The sequence below is a fragment of the Orbicella franksi genome, chromosome 1, assembly GCF_964199315.1.
Source record: "Orbicella franksi chromosome 1, jaOrbFran1.1, whole genome shotgun sequence".
NCBI lineage: Eukaryota > Metazoa > Cnidaria > Anthozoa > Scleractinia > Merulinidae > Orbicella > Orbicella franksi.
In genome coordinates, this window is record NC_138145.1 from 11157239 (window position 1) to 11176389 (window position 19151).

General features: G+C 40.0%; 2 protein-coding genes across 2 annotated transcripts; one reads left to right on the plus strand and one right to left on the minus strand.

Moving 5' to 3' along the window:
- Positions 1-398: 398 nt before the first annotated feature.
- LOC145489875 (serine/threonine-protein kinase PDIK1L-like) lies at positions 399-4520 on the plus strand. Its single transcript, XM_081468948.1, has one exon. It carries the CDS (start codon positions 2799-2801, stop codon positions 3678-3680), a length of 882 nt encoding a protein of 293 aa, XP_081325074.1. The 5' UTR covers positions 399-2798; the 3' UTR covers positions 3681-4520.
- Positions 4521-4662: 142 nt separating this feature from the next.
- On the minus strand, positions 4663-18727 carry LOC145489856 (WD repeat-containing protein 48-like). The gene is made up of 18 exons (XM_081468926.1): positions 15919-18727; positions 14427-14502; positions 13886-14098; positions 13335-13423; positions 13061-13162; positions 11841-12065; positions 11202-11267; positions 10511-10607; positions 10133-10230; positions 9451-9558; positions 8511-8607; positions 8355-8378; positions 7470-7577; positions 7042-7088; positions 6517-6696; positions 6245-6321; positions 5690-5888; positions 4663-5223 (listed from the first exon to the last, which is right to left on the minus strand). The coding sequence occupies exons 1-18, from the start codon at positions 16138-16140 to the stop codon at positions 5131-5133; spliced, it is 2121 nt and encodes a 706-aa protein (XP_081325052.1). The 5' UTR covers positions 16141-18727; the 3' UTR covers positions 4663-5130.
- Between the last annotated feature and the right edge of the window lie 424 nt (positions 18728-19151).

Sequence of the window (19151 nt, forward strand, 5' to 3'; positions counted from 1 at the left end):
ACTTGTATGCAAAAATGTTTATTTTAAAGTTTAAAATTCCTTCCTCAGACTGCATGGTTCAGTAGTTCAGTTAAGTGGAGTTACACGTAGAGAAACTGCGTCCGTGTGTACTAACCCTACGCTTTACAGCTTTAGTACGAGCACCTGTGACACTATATAACTGTACAAGAGCTTTACAAGAAGATGTGGAGGGTCGGTTATTACAATTTATCGATAACTGAACTGAAGATAATTTTAAGCTCATGATATAATCGAACGTGACTAGAAACTTTTCAAATTTGAAAGTATTAACAAATTCAATTAGGCGGCGAGGTAACAATTATAAATGACTGAATTAAAACAGAACTTGCCTTTGGATTCGTCTTCAACTTTACTGCCACTTCCAGGTGGAGCGGACGCCATCACTGAGCGACAGAGTTTCGGCCGTCACAAGTAGGAGTGTCACGGTGAAGTAAACGCTCTGCATAAATTTCCAGGCCAAACCTTTAATAGCAGTCGGCCAATCGTTTTACACTTATTGTTATGAGTGAATGCTCTAGTAAATAAAACCCTGTCTTTCGATTTCCTCGGGCTTTTATACAGGTGTAAGGACGAATTATCTTATTTTTTTCACTGGAGTTCAAAATAGTAAATGAATGTTTTCCTGAAATTTAATATATTTTCGAGCCAAATTAGCAGGTTTCTATAAATAAGCTTCGTTACTTTAGTAACGCAACATTTGAAAGTAAAAATCTTCAAAAGGATATGGCTGAAAACAAAACATGGCTCCCAAAAAATGAAGAAAAGTTGACTAATATTCAGTGCAAGTTTCCGAAGAGGTGTCTTATGAACAAGTCATGACATAAGGCTTCCCACGCCTTCTTGGTGGCCGGCTCTTGTAGTCTTGTTACTAAATTTAAAAATACAGTAGTTTTAAAATAGACTCGAACATCAAGGCCTTGTAGCCGATCAGATTTCCATGATTCATGTGATAATCATCCTTTATTGATCATGCCATCGGTCATATCAGAAGCTTATCACCTTGACAAGGTGATACGCTCCTGGTCATATCAAAAAGTCAAGTTTGCAGACAATTTTCCTTATTCTTGCTTTTGATTTAATCAGGAGTTCATCACCTGATTTACTAAATGCGGTATGAGTTTTAAACGAAGATCGATGAGATTACAGTCGGAGATGTCTACACATGCTCAAGAGTCAACTGAAGTGAGCTGTTTGCAACAGCGCGCAAAGGAACTGACTTGACTACTCACCATTCTCCTCGCGGCTTCGCCAGGATTTTATCCCGCGAGCAAACAAGGGGTACTTACCATTTACATGGGAAAACCGGAAATTCCAGTTGGAAAATCAAATGGTTCGCGCCATTCCGTTTGGGAAGCTTCAGAAAATATGGGCTGTGATTTGAGGTGATCCTATTTTTCTGCTCTTTCTAAGTCTCTCTAGCTGATGTGGATATACTTTACAGCGATTCCCTCTCCCGCAACGTGACATTCAACTGTTTAATATTTATACCTGAAATTTCCAACCGGATGGTTTTTGTAAATGGTAAGCACCCAAGGGCTCGGGCTGCTACCGCTGAAACACAAAGGACCAGTGACATCAACGCTGAAATAAAAAATGTTCTTACTGTAAATCATGGCTGCAGTTTGGCCGCTAGAAGATTTGCAATTAGTGAGATTTATTGACATGTGCAACGATCTCCATTCATCTCCGGAAAGCGCGCCAGATGTATCAAGCAACCTCGTTCCCAGGGCCCTGGGAACGAGGTTTTTAGAGGCCACTACACCGAAGCATCTGACATGTTCTCTCTTGGCGTTCTCTTCTACGCAATAATTGAACGACGCTTTATTCAGGAGGCAAACGGAAAGAGAATGTACGGTGCATCCGTTCCTAACGCTATACCGCTGTATGGCCCGGTCGCCCTGAGTATGGCCATGGCAAATTGCTATCCACCTATCGTGCTACCCTTAATTCCTTCACACGAGCAACACCATACCTTCAAGGTTTGATTCTTAATGCATTGAGTCGCGACCATCACCAGCGTATGAGAGCCATTGATATGTTTGACATGTTAGTGCGACCAAGAGGTCGCTTGGTATGACTTCAGTATATAAGCGAAACAGTGCAAAGAACAGCATATCTTGGAACTCTAAAGATCTCCTGCTTTTTTTCCCCAAGGGGTGTTTTTTTATGGCAGTATTTTTATAGCCTCCTTTCTATCACAAGAGTTTTATGTTGAAACGCTTTGGAACTACGACATCAACGCCGACCTCAGAAATAATATTCTTGCTGTAAATCATAGCTTCAGTGAGGCCGCCAAAGGATTTGAAATTGGTAAAATTCACCACATTTACAACGATCTCCATACATAGACATTCGAAGGAACCGCAGTTCTTTTTGGCTCCGCGGCAAATGTCCCAGTCCGTGCTCCGGGCCGCGCGCCAAATGTATCAAGGTGATCAGGACGCAAAGCTCTGTATGAAAACACTGCAGACAAAATCATCGACTGCCTGCAAATTGTGAAAACATGAATTCTCGGTCCCATGTCGCTTCCCATCTCCTCGGCCTCAAAAAGGGAGCGGCGCAGTACTTACGGGAACAGTGTTCCTCTTGGATGATAGCCAATAGGCAGTCTGATGAGCGAGAGACAAAGGAAACCAAAACGCTGCTCTTTCTAAGAAATTCAAGATTCATTATCGCTACACGTTTATGAGAAATCGGCCAATTTTTTCCATTATAGTCAGATTAAAAAACTGTTTCCAACAATTAGCAAAGTCCTTTGAGAAACAAAAATCTTTGCAATGGCTTTACTTCGTGTCTCGGGAAAGTACTATAAGACTGAGCGAGTTCTTGGTCAAGGTGGTTTCGGTACTGTTACACTTGTCAGAGATGCCGACACTGCCGAGTTATTTGCATTGAAAGACATCGCCTGCCAAACTGATCCCACTGCTGTTAAGAGCGCCCTGGAAGAAATCAAGACACTCCGCGCGCTTTCTCATCCCAACATCATCAAACTAATAGCAGCAGATAAGTCAATCGATGTGGAAAAAACACACGTGCTGATTTTGATGGAATACTGCTCAGGTGGAAATTTGAATGATCGGCTGGCTCGACCGGGTTACGATCTTCAAAAGAATCTGAAGTGGATGAGTCAAATTGCTGATGCCTTGGCCTACCTCCACTCGCGTAACACGGTTCATCGCGATCTGAAGCCAGAGAATGTGCTTCTAACGGATCAAGACAACGAGGATATAAAGCTCGCCGACTTTGGCTTGGCCCGGAAGTACATCGCTCTCAAACAAAGCAACGCGGGGCTCAGCGATGCACAGTACTACATGCAAACGGGTGTAGGTACTCTTCACTACATGGCTCCAGAGGTTTTTGCTGGCCACTACACCGAAAAATCCGACGTGTTCTCTCTTGGCGTTCTCCTCTACGCAATAATGGAACGACGCTTTATGGCGGTGGAAGTCGGACAGAGAATGTACGGTGCTTTCGTTTCTACCCCTACACATGGCATGGTCGGCCTGGGTTTTGCCATGGCAAATATTAATGGCTATCAAAACAGCATGGTAACCTTTACACAAACATCACCAAATGTTCAGCAATTGATTACAAATGTATTGAGTTACGACTATCGCCAACGCTCGAGTGCCAGTGATGTGAAAGCGCGACTTGTGTGAAACTGAACGAACAGCATCTCTTGGAAGGCTAAGAATTTTAGCATATGCATTTAGCCATTCATTAGCGATAATTACAAACATAGCTAATTCAACAATAATTTAAAACTAGATTTAGAATTTCTCGTTGAGGTTTTTCCTCTTTCACTTTCGAAAGTATTGGTATTGTGAATTAAAGAGGTATCTTTAGCAACAGGTATCGGGAACGTACGGTAACAAGAAACACGAAACTCCACGCTCTGTCGAGTCGGTCATGACGCTTTGAAAAGAACGTCTGTGACTTCTCAATTGTTTTTATTACTTCACTTTTTATCAAACAGAGCTCGATTGATCGATTACTTAAGATTGTTACGACTTGGTATAGAAGTATACAAAGTTCCACTTCTAGAAGGTGTTTAAAAAATGTCGCCTTTTTAAACTCATCTTATTCTAAAGCCTCCGAGTTCTTTTCTGCCTTAATTTGCCTAATGTAGGTTAGCTTCAGATTTAATTTTTCCAGTGAAAGTTTGAAAGATAACGTCAATGGTTTCAGAGAGTTTTGGACTGGTTGCCAACGTCGCTCTTTACTTTAAGTTTTCGGAAATATTCGTCACGTTGAATTAATCGAGATGTCCGTATTAGCGTATTGAACAGCGGTTTAGAGGGGCAGAGTGCGAAGCGTAATGCACGAGCGTAATATCAACCCTGTAACTTTGGATTGGGCTTTTAAAATGGACATGAATAATATCAATAAGAAGAATTCCGTACCAACACACGAAATGAGTTGGCGTACGGTTGAAGAAATCTAAGACTCTTAAACCTACGCTTGTGATGTGCACAACACAACTCCTGACGGGTTTAACATTCAGTGCCCAGAGTCGCGTGAACTCGAAGATTATGTCGAGTAGCCTGTGACGGGCTCTATTGTCTGGGTTTCCCCCGCGCAGCGATACACAAAGAGAACGTTGTTCGGCTACGAAATAACAAGAAGACTTTCGACATCAAGTAAATCCAAACTCAAAATTCTTATTTTAATCGCGTCTTATACAAGTCATTTATAGCTGCTATGATGCGTCACATTTTTCAATTGATGATTGTCTACAATGTAAGAAGCACACAAAGGGTTATATGCTTCGGACTATATACAATGTGGGTGTGCAGTAGAGTTAATGTTTATGTCACGTGATTCTTTCTCTTTTTTTGCACGCATAAAGGCGACAACGCTTCAGCGTAAAGGAAACAAGCGAACGTCGGAATGTAATAAATATCTGATGATATCTCAAGTCTTAGACACACCACCTCCGTCGGCATCCAAGAAAGAGAACCTCTCGTCATCCTGGCTCATTTCAAACTTAAAGCCCACTCTTCCATTAACTCTGATGTCATAGCTCTCTTTATAGCGAGTTAACCTCTTCCCAGTCTTCTGTAACATATTTGAAGCAGGGCCATATTTAGGACCCTGGGGCATGGGTCTCTACTTCATTATTCGATACTGCAGTACCAGGTCCCCTCCTCCTTTCCAAATAAAATGGCGCACGGTCCTTAGGTCCATATTCGGGTCCAGAACCTACAAAAATGCAAAATCGAGGTAAAAACCCTAAGTGCACACTTAAACAGTGAACGAGTTGTCTTATGGCGTCAAGCTTATGAGGAAACATAGACTTTCGATGGGTTACGTTTACACATTCAAAATTTAAATACCAACTCGGAGAGTAAACTAAGTAAAAACATCATAAGGCAAATGGGAGAGAAACAAACTAGCTGAGAGCACAACAAAACTGAAGAAATGAACCCTGTCCGACCAACTGTCCGACCTACTGACCGGCTGGCCAACTGACTGAGTCACGAGGATTTCGATTTACTCTCTGTCTGTCTGTCTGTCTGTCTGTCCGTCTGACTGTCTGTCTGCTGTCTGCCCATCTGTCTGTCGTTGTCTGTTTGAGTCCGACAGACAGACAGACAGACAGACAGACAGACGAGATGGAGGAAAGATAAACTCTGATTCACGAATCCTCAAGACAATCAGAACTGACCTGTTCGTGACAAAGGAGCTCGACCCGAGCCTCAGCCAAAGCTCCAAATTCCTCAAGTTCTTCCTCGCTTGGTGGTCCGGCCTGTTCTTTATCGGCGTGGTTACCTGAATTGCTGTTGTTCTCGTTACCCACCACTTTCTCGTACACGTGCTCGATAACTTTACGCACGTGCAACATGTCGCTAGCTGAGAGGCGGTCCCTTTGAAGATAATCAAAATTGCGTTAACATAGAGTAAACGTATTATTTTCGAGATAAGGTTGAAAAGGCTTATGATTGGAGGTTGAAAAGGCTTATGATTTGCGTCTCGAAACTAGTTGGGTTGATATATTTGAGCGGATAATTTTAGAACAAAATCTCAGATATACCAAAGGTACAGGAAGCTGTGATTGGCCAATGGTCGCTTTGAAAACCACTAACGGTGACCAATCATAACTCGCAGTAGTTAATCAGACCATCTCATCCTCCTTGCACTGAGAGCTGATGCTTAGTTTCCACGATGTTTCTTAAGAAATAAATAAAGGATTGAAGAAAGGACAATGCAAAGCATACTTTACCTCTTTAACGCCTTGGATGAGCTCGACGAATGAGCTTGTAAGAAGAATGCTATCTTGTTGAATTTCGGTGAGAGTTTCTACAGAAATAAAGACAGAAAAAACAAATAGATGAAAAGCGAGCTCAAGAATAAAGTAGTTGGCAGAAGTCTTCGCTCTAATCGCTTCTTTTGATGAAACTAAATGAAATATTTTCCCATCCCCTTTACCAGAACTCGCAAAGGGTAAAGAAAATTGACTTCATAATGTGGTTGAAGCGCGTACTCTGTTAATACCTTGACAGTGACGTCTACAGCCCAGTTAGGCACAGTCTCAGCCAGCAGATATCCTTCATTCTCTCCAGAGGCGTCAGAGACCAGCAGTCTGAACAGAGTTCTTCCCGTGCCACTACTCTCAGTGAAGATCAGCGGAGTGTGCTCGGGAACACTGAAGAAACCATTCCCTGTCATTATACGCTGTTAAAAAAAAAAATCCAATAGTGACGTCACGGCGTTGATATCGCTGGAATTTTAATTTTTAATTTTAATTTTCACTTAAAAGTGAACTAGCGGCCCAAGTTAAAGTGTACATGACGGATATCTTTTTTTATTTCCTTCATGGAATCTACATAAGAGCGTGATATGGAAATCGAAAAAAAATGCATATCGCTGTTTTTTCACCGCGTTTTAGCCGGTTTTGGACCTTCATTCGAAAGTCCCTATACCTTGAAAGACACAAATTCCAATTCAGACTTCATTCCAATTTCGCCGTTTCGAGGACATGCACTCGTGTTCCCCTCCCGCAACCCGTGAAATACTTACAGATTCAAGGTTGAGATTGACTTCACTAGCACTGGCATCTCCATCTTCTACGGAAACAAACAGAGTCTTCCATTATCTCTTAGGGTTAAAATGAATGTACTTAAATACCACATCGAGTGATAATTTGTCATCTTCACCCCTATACTATCAGAGTGATCGACAGTCCTCGTTCATGGACAAACTAGCGCTCGCTCGAACTAAGGAAGCGAGACTGCTTGTTGTCAAACTTTGTCAATCAGTCTACAAATAACAACCAACATGTTTACCATTCTTGCATTGTCCAATCACAGAACAACCCAAACACCCTAAACTGGATTCTGAAGAGAAAAGTTTCTTGTACCCCTAACAACCTAACATGTGGGCAATGATCAGTTTTAGGTGAAGTGTTTGTCATTTTTATAATACTTTAGCAGGAAACACTGACAGACCTGGAGAATCAGCTCTTGGCAAGTCTTGATCAGCATCGTCAACTGTTCCTGAGAATGTCTCGGGCCAGTGTTCCAAGATCGCTTGCAGTAGAAGTACTCCATAATTCACTGCACAAAACAGACAACAACAAATTCATTATATAAACTATTGCGCCAGTAAGGTAAAATCTCTATGAGACCCAGTCCGTGCCTCACATTTTTGAATATAAAGCCCCCAAAATCTAAGATACAAGCTTCGAATATACATTATGCAGCTGAGCCTTAATTTAAGTTTTCGAACTTTTTTAAATATAATTTCTTCATTTTGTTAAGCCCCTCAGTACTGTAGTGAGTTGCCTTGTATTTTAAATCAGTACAATACTCTGAAAGACTGTTCAGTTCCTAGCTGTAGGACTTTGTTTTGTGTTTCATATCGTTATGTTTAGACAGTTTTGATTTTCTTTTGATGACCACTTCGCGTGCGATTTTTTCACGTCTAAAAATGCATAACCAACTTAAAATTACGCACGTATCGGGCGTTAGTCAGGGAAAACTGAGAAACAGAATGGTACTACACATGTGACACGTTTAAAACCCGCGTCCACAGCACGCCGGAGAACTTTGAAAACGTAACAATCACCGTCCATTTTGGATTTGTGTTTGAAGAAAACCCGGACAGAAAATGACGTCATCATTTTCGAAAAGCTCCGTTTTCAAAATGTTTTCCGCCGACACTAAAACGCAAAGCCGACGTTTTCAGATTCCTCCGGTTTGAACAGCGTATTAGAAGAGCTTCGTTTTCGCCACGGATTAACGTGGATGGTAGACATAGTCGTAGAAATAAGGCTGCGTTTTCAAATTTCTCCGGCGTAGTGAGGACGGAGCCTCGAGAATGGGATAACTCACCATGTTTGACATCCGTGGCATACACTACAACACAAGGGACAGCAAAAATACAAATATGTAAACCTTCTCAATCAGAAATTAAACAGCTCAAACATAAAAACAGAAGTGTTAATGTATAGGAAACAATTGTCGAATCCATTGATCGTCAAAACACACCTTTTCCATCAACAACTTTTGGTTCTAAGCCTGGAACATCAGTTACTGAAATCCACGCTGCAAAACAGTCACTCTCCTCCAGATTTATTGTGAGCATCTGTAATAAAGGAAATGAAATGCATCATACACTGTACACATACTTAGTTAGTTTTTTTTTTTTTTCAGAACTAAATAGATCTTCCCAATTTAGGGTTGCCAACACGTATTTTCCCGATTCCCCAGAATTAGGAAAAATACTTCCACTGACTAAACCAAGGCTGATTACGCTTTAGATTTAGATTTATTTCTTTTTCAAACCAACAAGTTTAGAGAAAATAGCAAAACATGCTCACGAATGGAGCAGTTTTCAATACACCTTTCCCGCATTCCACTTCAGTGCGTTCGAACAATAGCACCAGAGCGAGGTTAGGGTGGACATTTTCCTACATTTGCGGTATTTTTGTCCACCCTGACCTCGACTTAGCGCTATTGTTAGTTGGAATACGGGAAAGGTCTATTGGGAGTCTTAAAAACAAAAACAGTAATTACTCTGACCAATTACAAAGGACACAGACAATCCAGCCAACCAATCAAAACTCGAAGTCAATACGTATACAAGTAGCTGACGAACAGTGCGGGAAAACATGTGCCAACGATCCCCGATTGGTTTTGGTTTTACGTGTGATTGAATGACAAAGTGGCACGAGTTTTTTCGGCCAATCGCGTAGCATTGTGACACAAAACCAAAGCAATGCGAATTACTTTCAACACTCAAGTGACAAGCGCTTTTATCCCAAAACCAAAATAAACCCTACCATAAAATTCCCCAACTTTCTTTCTCTCTCTGACAAGAAATTTAGCATTTCAATGACCAGATATTTAACTTATTTTGTCAGGCAAAATATGGCCTCGTGAGATGGCTATGGAAGGAAATATATGTAAACAACAGAAGCAGACTCACTCCCGTCTTGATGTCAACTGAAAACCAATTAGGTACAAAAATCATCTGAGTTCTTTTCTTGATTTCTTCCTCGTAATCCACCAGACCAAGCTCCTCTACCTTACATGCCTGAAACAAGCAAAGTTTAACTTATATGTTCACCCAACAAAAAAGCAAAGCTTAAGTAAATCAACATTGCTCTTAATTCCCCCACTTGTGAGACACGTGAGATTTACATTAAAAATTTCCAATGTTCTTGTGATGAGGTTTTACAGGGAACCATGATGTACTATCTTGGATTAGCCATTACTCAGGTTTGATTTCTCACATGCAAGTATCTTCCAATCAAAGACCACCATGGATCTCGGCAGAGCTATGTCATGGTAAAATCTGAGACTCGCCAAGACACTAAAAACCTTCTTTTAAACTTCCAGAAAAAAAACAAAGCATACAAAAACGAGACTTTTGTGACTCATCACAAAGGGTTGAAATAAAAAAGTTTAAAAAAAGGTTTGCAAGGTTTCAAGACCAGATCAAAGTTTCCGAGACCCAAGATTTTCTAGGTATCACTCATTCACCAGTCTGAACTCGTGAAAAGAAATATTATGAGTAAAAGTATATTTGCAACTTGCAAATGGTATTGATAAGGAGATAAAACAAAACAGAAAATACATAAAACACTACTAAATGAAAATATCCTTACTTTTAGAATATCCCAGACAGTAACCTTGTCTTCTGAGTCTTTTGTTATAACATGTCTCCTGTCTCTTAGTACATGGAATTTCCGTATGCTAGGAGCCCCTGAAACAAAACAAAAAGACACTTTTAAGTTAGCATAAGGCAAGTAGATTTTCACAACTTGTTACTTGTTTCTAGCTATTTTGGTTGAAAAAGTTCTACATGAACTAGCTGTAGTTTGATGCCTTACATGAAGATACTTAGGGGTGACCTAAGGTCTCAAAAACTAAGCAATTGCTCTGTTTAAGCTACCAATAAATAACTCGTAAGCCAAGCAATAGATGTTGAAATTAATACAGAAAAAATGTTCATAGCAATTCCTATTATACGTGTAGTACAGTACCTGGTAATGTTTTTCTTGGTGATAAACAAGTTGGCTGAGGATCGGAATCACCAACATCCATGTTATCATTATCATTCATATATGGGATCTTGATTGGCTACAAAAGATTTTAAAAGGAATAAATCTCTGTTACTTAATAAATACACAAGCCTTCTAGTTTTCAACAGCACAATACATAGCTTTGCCATCTTTCTTTGCCATTGCCATAGGTGTACAATTAAAAGGATTAATGTATTAAAACATTTACCACTAGAGCTAAGGTACATGTAAAAGGTATAATGTAAAGTCTGCATATAAGCAAGATGGCCCATCAGGTCGGTGCTTATCTTTAGTTTCTGTAAATAGGAGTATTTCTATTCCTCCCCCCCCCCCCTCCCCCCCTCTCTTGGATGAGATGCTAGTCCATCAAAGGGCTCCCCTAAAATTAAATTCACTGGTTCCCATTTATACACCTGGGTGAAGAGAGGCACAGTGATAGTAAAGTGTCTTGCCTAAGAACACAATATAACGTCCACGGTCAGGACACTAACCACAAGGCCACTGTGCCTCCACACATCACTGATAGAAGTGTTGTATAAATGCTACTCAGGATATCATCTAATGATAGTTTATTCTCTAAGCAATTTTCAATGAGTTTTTACAACCAATCAAAATTGTGGACTTATTGGTATTGGTCTTCTTATATCCTTACCCAGTTATTTATTGTAGAATTTGTTGTAGCAACCCAAAGAGAATGGGGATCATGACAGAGCTCCAACTGAAATAGAGAAGAATGGAATGTAAATTTCAGTGACAGCAAGATTGCTAGCCAAGTTAGTCATTAAAACTACATGTATTAATGTAAACAAGAATGTAAATAAGAATTGATTATGAGTTCAAGTCTTTCTCTTCTTTGACTTGACTTCTTGGACTCTTCTTGGCCAATTATTAATAAAAGTTAGAATACATTTGCTAACATGCCCAAGTGCTTCAGCTGTCAAGTTACATCATTATGTATGAAAAAAGTTTTTTCTAAAACACAATAAGAAGAATCTGGCTGAGCTGAGTGTTTCTCGCCCTTCTGGAGTGTTGTTCACAATTCACAACTGCTTGGAAAACCCAGCAAATATACACAAGGAGAAAGTTTACTAATTCTTTTCTGCACTTCACTCAGTAAGAGACACAAGAAAGAGTGTAGGCACTTTAAAGAGTTCTATAAATAAACTCAAATTGATCATCATAACACAAGCAATTCCTTGAGAATTTTACAAAGTTGCAGAGTTTATTTTTGGGAAACTCTCATCTCTTGCCAATTCCCATTCTTAGTTGATGTATCCTTAACAATACTAACTTTTAAAACTGGTGCATCCTCTACAAACAGGAGAGTGGAAGAATTGTCTAGGCTCAAGTCAGTCCACATGATGTGTTTGTCTCGACCACTTGAATAGAATCCAGTAAAGTTATCATTAGCACACAATGCCCACACGCCTTCGCCATGAATTCTGTATGTGGTGATGCATCTCTGTTGGCCTAACGACCAAAGACGCACTGTTCCATCTGAGCCTCCAGACAGACACTAGGATATAAGAATAAATTGAAAAAAAAAACACATAACCAAAGGATTAAAATCAATGTTCCTATGACTTCTGACCCCATGACAGTGTTATGAGACCCTGTATCTTTTCCAAAATTTTTGATTGCCAGTTGATTGACACATGGTCATTTTGGGGCCCAATTACAGGTATCCAATTACAATTCACTTAATGTTTCCCTATGGTTTGTAAAACTTGGGGAAAACATTATTGACCCTTTACGAACACTTGGAGAAAGTTCTAAAAGACTGCTCAATCTGTAGGTTTGTTTTTGATATTAGTGGTTAATTAGCAATTGGACATCAAGTCACAAAATTCAGAAAGTAACAGTGCTAATAGTTTCAAATCAGCCTGGTGCTGCTTGTTCTACCAATTCTGAAATGACTTGTCTGATTACTCCCTGAGTTGTTCTCCACATATTACTATTACATGTAGGGTAATAAGCATCTATGTAGGACCTGAGATATAATAGACCCATTTGTATTCCCAGTATTGGACTGGAACTAGCTTGCAACTGAGGCTAATGCAGGGAATCTTTTCAAATGCAAATGACGTTTTTCTCCTTTTAACGATGTTCCCTCGCATGAGCCTCCATTGCAAGCTAGTGCCGTCCAATACTGAGAATACAAATATGGCCTATTCCTAAGATAAGAATTTCGTAAAGGAAAAAAGTTCATTGTTAAGTTCCAAAACTAAGTTTTAATTTGTTGCACATTGGGCAGGTTCACAAGATGTCCTAGTCTACAACTCTTTTTTGACCTCTGATAAGGAATAGCAACATCATCCCCATGACCACCTTCTCAACAAAGAGATCTGTGCAAGAGTCTAACAGAAATAACACAGCATTGTACAACAAGACAAAATCATGCAGCCATAAAAATAGTGAAAAACTAAGTCTGGAATTCTGGAAGTTTTTGTAATGCATTTTTAAGCCAGGGAACAATATCTAAGTTAAGAATCTCCTCAAAAAATGTCTCACCTGTGTTCCTTCAGAATTGATGACAATTGACTTCACGTTGTCTACATGGCCTTTTAGTTTCATGACTTTTGAGCATGTTCGAGGATCCCACACCCTCAAAATCTAGCAAAACAAAAGCACATGTACCTCACTTTGAAACCCTGATCATGTAAATTGCCCTTATGTTTATTAAATTTATGCCATGAAATCGAGCCATTCCTCGACCCATGGCCACTGAGTTATGTAACATGTACAGTGTATGCCTAGTTGGCTGTTTTACTGCTGAGTGACTTACCTTTTCAGTTGAGCCAGAGACAAGCACAGTCCCCATGCTATTAAGAGCAAGACTGTAAATAGAATCTTTTTGACCATTCAGTGATGAAGCTGATCAGAAGAAAATGAGTCAATATTAACAAAAAAGAAAGTAAAAATTATATTAAGTATCCATACAAAGGAAGGACAAGAATACAGACCATCATCATTGTGGGGTAAGGTGGCCAGTTTTTGCAAGACATTAGGATCTTCAAAGAAACAATTTACACTTAGTCTATGGAAAATACTTTGGACAATTTTTATCTACTCATTGAGCCGTTTCAGAAAACTAACTCATTTGTTTTCCCTTGTGCATTGTTTTTATCGACCTCATCAATAAAAATTGTACACACTCATTTTCCATACAGTAACCTCTAGATATACACCTGGGTGGAGAGAGGCAATGTGAGAGTATGGCACATCAAAGACCCCGGCCAGGGTCCAAATTCAGACCTTTTGATCTAGACACGAGTGCACTAACCATGAGGGCATCCCGTCTTTCAAAACAGAAGGAATGCCATTACTGTAACTTACTTGTGACAGTGTTATTTGTGGCTGTGAGAGCTGTTAAAGTGTTGACATCCCAAAGAAAAATCTGTCGGTCGAGTCCTCCAGAGGCCACCAGTTCTCTATGGCCGGCATAAGCCAGTGCCTTTACATAGTCCTTATGTGTGCGCAAGGTAGACATACAGAAACTCCGCCCTGAATCCCACACTTTGACAGTTGTGTCAGATGATGCAGACAATACTAAAAAAATAATAATATTTATTTTATAATGTTAGTTCAGGCACTTGCAGGTATGTTGAGTTATCTGCAGTGGAGCACAAGGTACATGTAGGTAATGTAAATTCCAGGACAAAGCAGTAAAAGCTAATTACCTAGAATAGTAATTAAAGTGTATTTTTATTTGATTTCATTATTGTCAGTGAGAATTTCATGACCTGAGTCACTTAATCATGTACTTTGGAGGTAAATAGAAATGTATTAGTACCCCTACTGGAAAGTGAAAACTTAAAAATAGGCAATCAACTTTAAAAGATATCACAGCCTGTACAAAGACAACAAAATCACTTACTTGTTTTACCATTACAGCAAAGAACAATATCATTCACCCAGTCTGTATGGTGCTCTAAAGATGCTATGTAGCAGTTCTGAAACCAGAAGGCAGAACCAAATTTACATTAACTCAGCTTCTTCAATAAAACAGTCATTAAATTTGGGGAAGATATCACGATCTACTATGTTACATAGGAAGGGTATAATTTATTATTAGGTCCAAAGGAACTATTCTGGGGACACACGAGAATGGTTCACAACCAACAGAATTAAATGGTACACGGGATCTGTAATGTATAAAAGGAATTCAAATAACCTATGCCACCTCTATTGCAGCAATTTTGCAACTGACTGCAAAATCTTCAGTGGAATATTTTTCACAAAAGACATCAGTTTCTTCTTTTTAGGAGTTTATGGACCTTGACTCTGTCTTGGTCCATAAACATACAACAAAAGGACAATATCCAGCGATCTTGACCAAAAGCTTGGTCAACAACCCATACATAATTTCTATATTAATAACATTCAAGACTTTACACGAAACCCATGTATATACATCTATCATGTTCAATACACCTTTTTCCCTTCTTACAACAAAAACTATCTAACCCTAACCCAGGGGGCACATCCCTGTTCAGGCCGAAAAGGAAACTGCCTCCCACCTCTGTCCCCACCCGGACCGCCCCACCACTCCCCCCGCCCCCTTCCTCCCAGTCTCTGTTACAAACCCACTTCCAATAACTCAGGGTATTAGGAGAAACAGGGTAATCCTTGTTGACATGTTTGTTTACATCTCAAATTTAGCAATTAACCAAAATTAAAACAAAGATAACATGACAAGAGAGAGCATCCAACATTAAGTCATTTTGCCAAGTTCAAAGGATATTGTTCTAAATCTCCCACCAGAATACAACAGTTTTTGCAGGCATTTATATGGTTAGATGGCAACTCTTCAACACAAAGCCATACAAACATGCATCACACAATAAATTTATCTTTTTTTCAACAGAAAATTTTTGCTCAATTTTCAACATGTTCTTTACATATTTGCCATAGCTAATATTTATAGAAGCTATCATTTTGTCATCTCTACCCAATTTCACAAATTATCTTTTTACGCTCATGAGGAGATAACATGATTTAAACTTGACATCTGTCATGGCATGCATATTTAAAACTACGTACTTCACTTGAAACAACGCGTTTTTGATAATATGCTGAACACTAGTTTTAATTTTGCCATCTACCAGGGTTTTACTGGGTAAACAAGGCACTCAAAGATTGCCTACATACAATGTACATGCAACAAGTTGAGTTAAGGCTGAATTTTTTTATGAGCATAAACAATACAGAATACGCTGAGCCACTCATTCAACTGGAAAATGAAACAAAAGACTGCAGAGACTCATAACAAACATTGCATGACTTAACTAATAACTACATTAGCAACCACAGCTTCCAACAAGGTAAACCTAAGTGTTATTATCATCCAAGAACACTACAATTCACACCTTGTCCACATTTGTATTCCAACATCGAATGATGGAGTCTCGTCCTGCAGAATATAACCGACCGGTATGTTGGTCTAGTTGAAGTGCGTTCACCCCTGACCGGTGAAGAGGTTCTTCTTCGTCTCTTATCACAAACGATATGGTGACTTTCCGTCTCGGCATGGCGTGGTTGTGAGGATGGCCATGGGAGTGACCAGAAGATGGTCGAATCCCGGCCGCCATCTTGCATCTCTTCCTGTCACAACTCTTTCATTACCAGATCTCCTCGTTTTCTGTCAAACTCCGCGCGTGTTTCGCGCGCGCTATCCTTCCTTCGTTCCCAGTGTCCCATATCTTGTCGTTTGCGGACTGGTCAAAATTCTCAATCGAAACCAAAACTGAGGAGAAGACGAAGAATTTGTGGGTCATTTGCGGTCCTGGGATCATTTTCGGGCATGTACAGATAACCAAACACCTTCATAGTACAGTCAGGAGTCAGGAGTCAGTTTCAACAAAACGGTGCAAAAATGATCAATGAAATAATTTTACTTCTAAGTTTTGTGCAGTTTACTATTTAGGGAGAAATGTAGAAAGAAAACTCTGGCTCCATTTTAGAAACAAAAAGTTTTAATAGTTTGGGCAAACATCGCGAAGTTGACGATTGTCCAACTCTTAGCTGGTAGGGAATTTTTGATTAATTTACTTAACGGTGGCCACGATATCGTAGTAGCCTGCGAACAGGCTCCCGGCGAGGACGGGAAAAAATTTCGGCGAGCGCGAAACAGAAGAATTCGGAGAGCAAAGTGATCGGGGCGGGGACAGAGTTCGTTCGGGCTTACCGGGAGCCTGTTCGCAGGCTAATATCGTAGCCATCTCAGGTCAGTGACTTGATATCGGCAGGAGCCATAATCGATTATGGCTCCTGATATCGGAGGATATCAAGACGGTAGTTACGGCTTCTGATTGGCTAAATGGCGAATTTAGGTACGGTAAGCGAACAAAAAAAGACGCTTTTTGCCAACCTTTGCTTCTCTCCAAAGCCAAAAGTCGGTAGGTAAAAAATTCTAGTTTCTTCTTATTAGGGCGAGTAGCGGTATTAACGTTTACGATTTTCAAACTCCTCAGGACAAAATGGACATTCTGGATGTTGTACTTTACAACATCAACCACTGATCCAGAGGAACGACATGATGTCAGTATCGGAGCTGCCAAATGTGCTGGAGAAGATGATGGAAAGAATGAAATTACGAGAGCAGTGCTGTTTTCCCTGTTCTCAAACTTAGTGATTTAAATGCGTTAAAACAAGCTCGTAAAAATGGGATTTGGGGACTTTGGATGTAAACAAACAGTAGCGTATAGCAACGAACAAACGGCCATATAAGCATTCTCGGCATTGGACTGAAACTAGCTTGCAATGAAGCCTCAGGCCGGGATGTCATTTACATTTGCAAAGACTCCCCGCATTAGCCTCGGTTACATGCTAATTCCAGCCCAATACCGGGAATACGAATATGGCCCATTCGCAATTACCGAATGAAGCTGAGCAAAATATCATGATTTGTCATTACTGAGTCGACAAATAACTGATCTGCAATACATTGCAAAATCACGGTATTTTCTGAACGTCAGTTCAATAATTGTTTTGTCATTCGATCAGTGAGTTGTTTTTCACAATTATTTCTGCGGGAAGCACCCACTGGCTGCATGGGTAAAGTAACACAAAGCTGGCAAAGCATATGGCATAATTTCGACTTCGTTAATACGAGCTAGTCTTAAACCAGGTACTTTCAGATATTGATTTTGATACTGTCGAACCTCTCCACAGCGGCCACCTTGGGAACAGAAGGGCAGTGGCCGTTGTAGGGAGGGGCCGTTATGGGGAGGTAGGGGTGTAATATGACACCGGCTTTTTTTTTCCGTGGGGTTCAACATTTTTATCCGGCTTTAAAAGAATACTTAGTGTAGCATGTAAATACGTTAAACAATCGAAATATATCAATAAAACAGAAACCAAACAGAAAGAGAAACAAACGACGGGCGGTATAGATCAAGTTTTGCGACCTTTTCCAATCAAAAATGGGGTTTGGATGCATCGTTTGTCAGTCGTTGATTAGTCATGATTAGTAACTGGTCGTTCTCAATAGGTTACTTTGGCAGTTGGGACGCACTTAAGTGGCCTTTGCATAGAGGTTTAGATAAGAGGGAATGTATGGAACGTCCGCCGTGACAAAAAAAGTGGCCGTTGTAGAGAGGTGGCCGTTAGTGGAAGTTCCACTGTATTTGATTTTCCTCACGCTATTCTCTGATTCTAGTAGATATATCGGACGGCTGTCTAACAAACTCGAAATGATTCGCGGAAGACACAACTGCATATGAGCAGAATCAGAATTTGCAGTCGTTTCCAGATGGTGATGCGAATGAGCAGATAACTTGATACGCAGGCAGTTCAAAGTGAAGTTGGAAATTTTTCCCAGCCGTCTCCATCGTGTTAACCAAATTAAAGTGACACTTGCATCTTCGAAGCTATTACTATTAAGACCAGGGCATACTCACGTCCCGAAAGAAAAAAAATCCTATTGCGCGAAAGGCTTAAAAAACAGTCATGCCAATACCAGATTACCCCCACCCCTCCTCCGCTCAAAATTAAAATGGTTCACTCTTGATAAAGGGACTTCACGTGTCCTTCATGCCGTGTACACGCAACTCTCAATTACGATCATTGCCTTGACAACATCGACAACAACAGGGTACTTCACAACACCGAAATAAAAAAAGGTTCCATTACAGAGATGTATTCTTTTAAAGTAAGTGAGTTGAAAAATAAGGAGAAGTTTCGAATGACTCGTAATTATTTTATGTGAATGCGCGAGTAAAGTTGACTGGCTTTTACTGAATGAGTTTAATAGCTGCGCAGAATAAATAGCGCAGTTGTGTGGACAGCTTACGTGTGCGGAAAAAGTTTTTATTTCTTTCCGTAAACTGTCCACAAATGCGCGTTTAATATTTTATTCTATGCACGTACTAGAAGTCAGTCAATTTTACGATTGTACGGTAATATGCACTAAATATTACTCGTCATCAGACATCAAATCTTGCTTACGGAAAATATTGCTTGCAATTTTTATATTTCAGAATCAAATTTTGAAACAATTGGACTACGAAGTCAATAATACAAGATTTCTAGTTCATATGCATTTTTGATGTGCGATTGAACAAACGCAACTAACATGATTTTTCTGTCTACATCCGGAATG